The sequence below is a fragment of the Pyxicephalus adspersus genome, unplaced genomic scaffold (assembly GCF_032062135.1).
Source record: "Pyxicephalus adspersus unplaced genomic scaffold, UCB_Pads_2.0 Sca111, whole genome shotgun sequence".
Taxonomy (NCBI): domain Eukaryota; kingdom Metazoa; phylum Chordata; class Amphibia; order Anura; family Pyxicephalidae; genus Pyxicephalus; species Pyxicephalus adspersus.
The window spans coordinates 650-10,940 of record NW_027317118.1 but is presented as its reverse complement, the minus strand read 5'-3'; the positions used below and the strand labels follow the sequence as shown (position 1 = coordinate 10,940).

The window sequence follows — 10,291 nt, the reverse complement described above, 5'->3', positions numbered from 1 at the left end:
TTCATATTCACATAATATGCTGAGCCTCCATGATTGCTAAAAACTAAACCAAATAAAGAGAGAGGGGTGGGGGCAGGGACAGTTCTGCTAAAGTGGGAGGGGCATGAAATATACAAACATGTTATTGGATTGGAAAATTGTTCCAAAAAAAATCAAGGTGAACAAACTAAAATAAACAGCAGCCAAATCTATTTAAAATAAATCATTGGAGGTGCATAATAGTGGGGGGAATACACCAAATGCCTCATTACAGCAATTTCTGAGGAAAGGTATGATCAATAGCTAGGTTTATACAGCTGCCCATGTTCTTGGGCAGGGACATGGGCAGCTGTATAAACCTAGCTTTCGATCATACAAAACTAGTTATGCTGGGTGAGATAACAAAACTAGTTAGCCTGAATTAGGCTGCCGAGCTGGACTCTATGAACAATGGCAGAACATTTATTTAATACATTGTATGTTACCAAACTGCACACTGAATGGTAATGCCCAGGCATTAACACAATGCACAAGAGTAGACAAATGCAAATTAGCAATTACTTCCTATTTTTTTAAGTTTTAGATAAAATATTGAATCATTTCATTATATGGTATATATATACCGTATATATATATATATATATATATATATATATATATAGCTGGCATATGTATACACATACATTTAATATCAATGTTCAACCCAGCTGGGTGGGAAAGTAGAGTTTTAGGTGGATGGCTGTGTTGTTACCCAACTCAAAAACAGTCAGGTGGTTACTGAAAAGTGCCAGGTAGTGCAAGGGGGCCGGGGAGAACACTGTATATATATATATATATATATATATATATATATATATTACACACATGGTACTTTACATAGCATTCCTATTCCACATAATATGCTGAGCCTCCATGATTGCTAAAAACTAAACCAAATAAAGAGAGAGGGGTGGGGGCAGGGACAGTTCTGCTAAAGTGGGAGGGGCCTCCTCCTGTGTCATTCCTTTTATCTGTCTGTCTGCAACCCTTATTTAATGTACGGCGCTGCGTAACATGTTGGTGCTTTATAAATACTGTATATTAATAATAATAATACATGTCCACATCTATTATGTCTTTTGCTGGAAAACATAACCTCGTCTGGGTTACATATTCAGTTACTCTCCCGAGGTGTGAGCTCGGCTCTTACGGAGAGACTTACAGCAAAGGCATTCGGCTGAGTTGAAAGGCCGGCAAACTTCTGAGAAGTAACTTCTGTGTTGTTTGGGATTGTCAGAATTGTGCTGTGTGGTGCATTGCGCACAGCCTTGTCTCATCTTGAAGCCACGCTGACCTTGGTTCCCTTCATCCCAGCTGACTTCACGCCCGGTGCACCCTCCGTACTCATAATGATTGGGCTGTGATTGCAGAGGAGTGACAATGAAGTGGAGGAAATCCAGTGGGCGTACGGAATGCGGTGGATGCGCCGCTAGACGCTGTGACAATAGCAGACCTTGAGCCATTTGCTGTCTGCTTCCTTCACCCTCTGTAGAACTTTTCTGTGCATTAACACTTAGTAAGTGCTGCAGAAGCTTGGTGAATCAGTAAACCTAAACTCAATGTAGGTATCAAAAAACAAAACTCCTCGTAATCCAGTCCTTTATTCATTAGATACAATTGCACAAATTTCACAGTGTAAGTACCTAAATGTGTCTTTATATTGGCTTCTTGCACTGCAGCAATTTGAGCCATTTAGGTGCGCTGCCATGTACATATATTTGGCTTATACCTTGCTGATGCTTTGTCCAATCAGAAGCGTTACTGGGTAGGAAGTAGCTGTCGGTGGGTGGCAGCCCCTGAATTGTGACCCAGCTTTTCAGTCACCACCCAAAAACAGGGCGGGTGGTTGCTAAAAAATTGCTGGATGGAGTGCCCAGCTAAAGAGGGCCGGGGAGAACAAAGACGGTGTACTCTTGACTACTGTGTGGAGGTGGAAGGCCTGCTTGTGCTGTCTGCTAGAAGTCCCCGTCCCCCAGATCACATGACTGGCTGCAGAGGATTACAAGCACTATAGAAGGTAAAATATTTTTGGAGAAGGTAGAATAAAGATGCTTTTTTTTTTACTGCTTATCCTCAACTGTCCAATCGCAGCAGGGTGGTGAGACATGGTACAATCTACTTTAGAGTTGCTAGCAAATACAAGGCCTTGCTAAACGGTCCTTTGAATGTGTATCTTGGGTAGGACCGCCTGGTATACTAGTAAAATGATACTGTGCGGTCAGTTTGTTGTATACCGGCAAAATAGACTCAAAGACCTGACAGTGCTGTCTGGCAGGGGTGCCTGGATCACAAGACTACTGGAACAGATAAAAATCCTTTGGCTGGTACAAATATTCTCAGATCCCATCTGCTGCCCGCATAGTGATGGCAATGGGCCGACCCAACGCCACATGGGAAGAGGGTTAGCGAGTCGCAAGCTTCTCCATACCTTAAGCTAAAAATTTGCTCTTGGCGTCTGAATGCATCAGTGATATTCACCACCTCCCATATGGCATTGTCCCCCTACCACCTATCTGATCAATGGTCCGTGCCAGTCCACTACTAGGTTGGTGATGTTCATCTTCTGGGATGATTGACAGCTCTCCAATCATAATTTCATTCTTTAGCTTTGGAGAGCGAACATGACCTCTTTTCCCAGGACAAGCACTGCTGCACCCAATTCTCTGTCCACAGGTGAAGGGGCCCTTCTTTGGGTGCCCACATCACTTTGCTTGGATACGAACATTAACATACAGCCCTAGTACAATGAATTGTGTATATGCCATTCTTTACAGCATTGTTGGTTTTGCGCTAACTTTGTTTCTGTTTCTCTCAGGGACGTTTCGTTGCACCTTTTGTCAGACTGAGGTGGAAGAAGACGAATCCGCCATGCCAAAAAAGGACGCTCGCACTCTAGTTGCCCGGTTTAATGAACAGATAAAACCTTTGTATGATCTGCTACGAGAGACTGAGGATATCAACCTAGCTTATGAGATCCTGGAGCCAGAACCCACCGAGATCCCATCTCTCAGACAGAGGTATGGAACCGTAGTCTGTTGTGTTATAATCTTGGCTTGTATTATAGGGGCTGATAATGGTGGTTTTTATGCTCTTTCCCTGGAATTCTGACCACTTTTACCTATATCCGTGGAAGGACGACTGCTATTAATGTAAGTGTAAAAAGACCTGTCAGCCCTCATGCAAAAGAAGGTGACGCACATCCTCATGTTGACCAAACTATTTCAGAAGCTTTCCATGAATTTTTAAATGCACTTCCATATGTAGAGTCCTCAGAAATCTGCTGCTCATGGTGTTATGGGTTTAAGGAAGAAAGTGATTGAAATCTGGGTGCAAATGATTCTGGCACTTTGCTGTTTTTAGTAAAATAATTTAATTGTTTTATTGCTTCCAAAACTAACCATGAACAGAAATTTCGGGCGAGGATCACTAGGCGCTGGCATTAGATTTGAAGAATGTTACTGGTTAGCTAATGAGCTGAATATTCATTACAACCTCTCTGGTTCACTATGCAGGTAGTAAGTGGGCATGCAACTTTTTATTACAAGGTAGAAAATCCAAATATTCCTTTTTTATCATTCAGCACAGACTGCAAATGACCAAGAATCAATAAAATAGCCAAATGTATGTATATACACCTCTAAATGATGTCCAGGTGTCTCAATAGAAGGGTCCATTTAAAGGTACAGCATGCAACTTTTAGAACGTTACATAGTGAGTCAGGTTAAAAAAGACATAAGTCCGTCACGTTCAACCACTATAGAAATAAACAGATCCCAGATTTAAAACCCTATGGACATAGTTGATCCAGAGGAAGACAAAAAAAGAAACCTTGGTTCAATTTGCTCCAACATGGAAAGAAATACCTTTCTGATTCCATGAGGCAATCGGATGTTTCCTGGATCAGCAGACTCTGTTAGCTTTACTTTAAAGCTTTAATCCCCAGTTATATTCTGAGCTTCCAGAAATCATCCTGCTTTTTCTTAAAGCACTCTAATAAAACTAGCTGAAACTACTTCCTGAAGGAACCGATTCCACATTTTCACAGACCTTACAGTGAAGAATCCCTTCCTTCTCCAGAGATTAAACTTCTTTTCCTCCGGATGCAAAGAGCGCCCTCTTGTCCTCTTGTTGTGGTCACAATTTGGTGAAGCCTTTTCTGTTCTGTTCCCCAATCACTGTCCCCCTTTGTACAAAGCCCACTCCATAAAAACATGGTGGTGCCAGTCTGGTTTGGAGGAACTTGTCCTGCCAAGTCGTACCCGACCTCACAAATAGGTGGAAATCCCTATGGACACATTCCAAAATCTTGTGAAAAGCCTTCCTAGAGGGTTGAGGATGTTATAGCCCCAAAAGAGGGCACAACCAGTGATCTTCCCGGCCCCTCCACACGGCACATTTCAGTAACCACCCTGCAGTTTTTGACTGGTTACTGAAAAGTTGGGTAACAATACCAGGGCCACAACCCAGCCTAAAATAATTTCTAGGGTGAATACTGAAACTTGTTGCCCAATATTTGCCCATTAAAGTTTGCAATACCAGAATAAGCAAAGGTTAGAACAATGTTGCACTCCTGTTGCTATATACGCCCTTGCTATGCAGATTTACACTCACTTCCTGTGTGATCATAAGGGCAGAAAGTTGAGAAGTCTCCCGAAGGAAAGCAGTAATAAAAGACCAGCAGAGGTTCTTACCCTTCCTCCCAATATCCAACACTGAAAAAGATTTCTTGGCTAGCATTCCAGTATAAGCGTACTCCTACTGGTGTCCCTGTAAGCAGGCAGTGCGGGCCCCCGAGCGTTCAGTTGTGCACAATATGTTATCCTTCATCAGTAGAAAAAGTACATTCTGTTCCGCGTGCATCTAAGTGAATCGCCTTCCCCCTCTGCCACCCTCGGATCTGTCTTTCCAAAAACTGTCAGCTCTTAAAACTTCGCACTTAAAAAGAGTACGAGCTCCTGTCAGTGATTTGTAGAAGTCTCTCCAGAGCTATTCTTCCCTAATAGAAGGGTTCTATGAAAACAGTGACGGTAAAGGGAGGGGGGGCTGCAATTTAGAGAGTCCTCAGAGACTGCGGCATACCGGGGGTGGCAACGTTTATTGTTGTGAAAGAGAAATGTTAAGAGGCAATTGTTTAAGCTTGAAGTGTGTTATTTCCATGGAAATCTGATAACTGCTTATCTCCAAGAGAGAAAATTTGTTTCTTAAAGTTGCTCTGTTATAATGTGGAGCTTGGAATCTTTCTGAGAAGGGGAGAGACAGATTGCAAAATCCAGCAGGCATGTCGAAACGGGTATAGAAGGGGTACAGAGCCAGTACTTGGCACCATGATGGTGAGTGACCCTTCTAGTGGGCAGAGCAGGGGTATATACCAAGGAGCTCAGCACAGGGTGGCGCTTGACCCTCATATTTTGGCACAACAGGTGTACAGACCTAGGAATGCAGCACAATTATGGTGGCGACCCTTCTAATGGGCACAACAGGTGTATAGACCTAGGAACCTGGGCACAGGGATTGTGGGCAACTTTCATTATGTGTGCAGCAGGTATACAGACCTAGAAACTCGGCACCATGATGGTGAGAGAACCTAATGGGAACAGCAGGTGTACCCAGGTACTCTACACAAGGATGGTGGGTGACCCTCATAATTGGCACAGCAAGTATACAGACTTAGGAACTCGGCACCATGATGGTGGGCGACCCTTCTAATGGGCACAGCAGGTGTACAGACCCAGGATTTCAAGACCAGGATGGTAGCCAACCCTTCTAATGTGCACAGCAGAGAACTTGGCATTGAATGGTGGGAACGGTAGATTTTAAGTATTCAGTATATTTAGTAATATTGTAATTTAGATTTAGTATTGAAACATTTTCACATTGCAGCATTTCTGGGAAAAAAAATGCTTTGTTATATTTTCTGCTATCCTTCAGATCCCTAAGCATTACTTCCTCAGAATTCTGGTCATGTGGCATGCACTGTACACAGGTCATATGACCCTTATCTATGCGTATGCGCACCCTGTACACAGGTCACATGACCACCTTCACCAGTCATCCTTGTGCATGGGATTTCTTCTAGTCCTGGCTGGGAGCTTGCACACAATGGTGGCTGCAGTGGGTCTCCATGGAATTCCTCTAAATATTCATCAGTAATGTTCTGATTTAAAGCTTTCCTCTGCACAAAGAAAACCCAAAGCTGAAACTGAAGCACCTTCTAGTATGAAATATTCACAAAGAACTTGAAATATTTGCACTCTGACAAGCTTGTTACCCTTTTTGTGTTTTCCAGCAAAGAGCGTGCAGCCTCTGCAGCAGCTGCAGCAGCTGGCCCTCACAGGGAAGCCTGGTCCAAGGGCACGGTGTACGAGGACCTGTACACACAGGATGTGGTCATCAGCATGGAGGAGCAGGAAAACTCACAGAAGTTAGCTGCCGAGAACAAACCAGTCAAAGAGAGGCCCATCTGGCTCAGGGAGAGCACAGTACAGGGTGGAACCTACACAGAAACAGCCGACATGAAAGACGGTAAGAAACCAAAGAGGGATCATGTGAAGCGTCTTTTATCTGTAGTGGTCTGGAGGTGCACAGACATTACAGTGCAAGCAAAGACCAATCCGGTGATGGTTGCTACACATGTGGCAACACTTTATTGCTAAGGCATCAACATAAAGCAAATTAGGATCATTTAGACTAGAGGTCGAAAATATACACCTTCAGTGAATGTTTAGTGGAGGTCGCATTCACTCTCTTTATAAATAAACCCCTGGGACTGTAAAATGTTCTGTCAACACTGGACACATGCGGGAGCTGTGGACAGTTGGGTTGAACAGATCACCTTAATGTGTGTGGAAGTGTTAGAACCTTTTGGTTTATTATTATTATTATTTATTACACAGTATTTATATAGTGCCATCATATTACACAGCGCTGTACAAAGTCCAGGGTCACGTGACTAGTTGTCCCTCAGAGGAGCTCACAATCTAATGTCCCCTCCATAGTCATATGTCTTTAATACAGTATAAGGCCAATTTGGGGGTAAGCCAATTACCCTAACTGCATGTTTTTGGAATGTGGGAGGAAACCCAGAGGAAATCCGCACAAACACAGGGAGAACCTGCAAACTCCATGCAGATAGTGTCCTGGCTGAGATTCCAACCTGAAACCCAGAGCTGCAAAGGCCAGATTGCTAACCACTGAGCCACTCCAAAATATTATGTGTGTTACTATTGGGGAGATCTCCCCTCTCGTTTTTATAAGATTTTCTTAAATCCGTTTACCACCTCCCAGGCATGGACACAGATGGTTTCCACAGTCACGAGGATGGCCGTCAATTGACCGACGACAATGAAGAGGTCATGCAGGCTCTGCTGAAACATGAAAAGAAGACTGCCGCAGCCGCCATAGGTGTGACCGCAGCTCCGGTGTCCAACGCCGGCATGGGCAGCGACTCCGACAGTGACACCAGCGAGTCTGACCAAGACAGTCCGACTCCCCGTCACCCCGCAGCTTCCCATCACTTCGAAGACGAGGATGATGACGACGAATTTGAAGAAGTGCAAACGGACCTGAGGGTCACTGTTGGGGGGCGTAGCTACCTCTACAGTGAGGTAAGTCAGCGACCCGAATTGGTGGCACAGATGACTCCTCAGGAGAAAGAAGCTTACATCGAGATGGGACAGAAAATGTTCGAGGATATGTATGAGTGAATGATCATCATAATCCAAACTGTACAATTAGACTGCAGGACGCTAGCATCTATTCCTAGCAAATACCAAATCTCTCCCACAACCCTTGATCTAGTTTACATCTAAATGTTTTTATTTCACATTTTATTTGTTTTTATCATTTGGTGAAATCTTAGAAAGATTTTGTTTTTTAAATGTATAGTTTTACAGGAGGCGGTCCTTGCAGGTGAGCGCAGAGCAATGCGGTTATGTGAATACTGATTGTGATTCTTTACAAGGCAAAAAACCTGCAAAAAGTTACATTTTTATACCTAATTCATTTTTTTAGAGCATCGGTCATTGGTGATTCTGATTACAGAATGACAGGGTAGCCTCATACACTACAAAATGATGGCCAGGAAATAATAAGCGGAGAGCAGTTCTGGCACTGACAAAGCAAACAGACGATCTTATCTGATCCGCAAAGCCGACTTTGGGTTAAAGCAGAACTCTGGATAAAGATAACATTTGTTTTTGCCATGCATTTATTTGCAATCATTTTTTTTAATCATAGATACCTGAAACTTCAGAAAGAAATAGCAGCTGCTGCAATAGACTTTTCCATGATGCAGTTGTCCCTTTTCCCTTTCATACCAGGAATGCTGTAATTATGATTTAAATAGCCAGGACATCGGACTGAAGGGTGTCGGCATTCTGCAGTACCCGGTGCTGTCATTCTAAAATGTTTTTGGCATTGGGACAAAGCAGTTGCATTTGCATTTATCAGGATGTGGTAGCACCAACAAGGAAGGCCTTGCATTTTAAGGGTTAGGCATCAAAGTTGGGTTCATTTTTTAGGTTTAGGTGAAGGATTAGCTTTTAAAGGAGGGTCAGTAGGGGAATTGGTTTCAGGTTAGGTGTTGAAGTTTGATTTGATATATTAGGGACCAGAGATGTGCTTTTACACCGCAACAAATCTCAGTTTTTTTATGTGGGGGGAGGGGGTGTGATTGGAGAATAGTTTTCCTTGCTAAAGTCACATAACCAGCTCTCCACCAGTCATGGAGCTTTTTCCCTCTCGGGCGTGAATTCATTTTTGAAGTTCACGATTTGGTGTTGGGGTAAGAACTTACAGGGTTAACAGTTAGGGGTTCGATTAGATGTAAGGGTTTTTTTGGGGAATAGGTTAGGTCAGGTTTTGGGGTTAATGTTCCAACTGCAGAGTGTCTATGACACAGATTTCTTTTCAATTGTATAGAGCAGAAATAAACTGGAGTTACCCACCTGTCCCCATTCCCTCGCAGGGCGCTGCCATCTTCCTTGTTCTTTATTCCTGTGCTTGGGCGTTCCTGGTAACCTGCAAATGTGCAGCTCAAGTTTTTGCCAGATACCTGGAGAGATCAGACAGGAGAGATTATTGCAGGAGGATATAACCTGCCCCTTTCTGCAATAAACAACAACCTGAAAAAATGGAACTTTGTGCTGCTTTACGCTCATGATGTTAAGTACAGGAAAATGGTTGTTTTTTTGGCATCCAGGCAGTAGGGGTTTTTATTCAATATTTTATTATTAATATTCTACTAAACACTGCCAACACAAAAACCTAGTGTACCAGCCAGTAGTGTGCGAATCATACGACTGACCACACCGAATTACAAATATTGCAGCAGCTAAACCTTTTCACTGCATATCGTGCAGTTTGGAGTTCTGCTTAAAGTCCTGGGAGTCACAGTATTATAGCACAAAACAGATGCTTGACTGAATTGTTTTTCAAAACCCAATTTTTTTCCTGGTGAATTTTCTGTGCTTCCTGGTAGCCCACATAAGCAGAAGGCTAAAGTGGTATGAAAAGCTTTCCTAATTTTGTAGCAGCTGCCTGAACTCTGAGAAAGGTGCCTATGATAACAGGTGTATGGATCAGAGTCAGCTTGGATTCTGATTGGCCACTGATTATTACCCCTTAGACAATCGGCACCTACCCCTTGTCAGAGTGTACAAAGGGCAGGAAAGAAGAGCAATTACACCGGCCAGGCAGTGATCGTCTCTTAATGCACTGAGGCTCTACCTGTATTACCTGAATAGACTCCAGAATCCAGTTTAGAATTAAGATCTCCGTGTTGGACAGATTACCACACACAGCCTGGATTTAGAGTTCAGATTATTAGAAGTAGTATGATCTGCACTTTGGTTTAATGAATTCTCCGTCACTGCCGACTCACCCTCTCCGCTCCCTGCTCTTTTGTTTTATTGTGTGCTTTCGCTTTTTACTTGAGCCGATTGTTCTTATGTTTTATTGGTTTTTCGTTTAATTAAAGTTAATAATGTTTTTTGTATGTTTTGAGTTGTGACATCATTTATGAATATTACACATTGTTCAATCTCTTCTCCATACAAGCAAACAATATAAGAATATCGGTGGTCCCGGGCAAACGTATCAAACACAATCACATAAAGTCTACAAACATTCTCATTTTTGTGGTTGCTGTGTATTCCCTACATGCAAACAATATAAGATGCGTATCAATCTCCGGATACAAATTTATATTTCACCAGTGACCTCACTGCCTTCCAGATACAAGGTATTTGTATTTATAGAATGGACGTTGTCACTG

At 42.9% G+C, this 10,291-nt stretch overlaps 1 protein-coding gene across 1 annotated transcript; it reads left to right on the top strand.

Moving 5' to 3' along the window:
• The first annotated feature begins 1,089 nt into the window (after nucleotides 1–1,089).
• LOC140344870 (general transcription factor IIE subunit 1-like) lies at nucleotides 1,090–10,012 on the top strand. The gene is made up of 3 exons (XM_072432065.1): nucleotides 1,090–3,035; nucleotides 6,305–6,540; nucleotides 7,303–10,012. Exons 1-3 carry the CDS (start codon nucleotides 2,764–2,766, stop codon nucleotides 7,719–7,721), a joined length of 927 nt encoding a protein of 308 aa, XP_072288166.1. The 5' UTR covers nucleotides 1,090–2,763; the 3' UTR covers nucleotides 7,722–10,012.
• The last annotated feature ends 279 nt before the right edge of the window (nucleotides 10,013–10,291 follow it).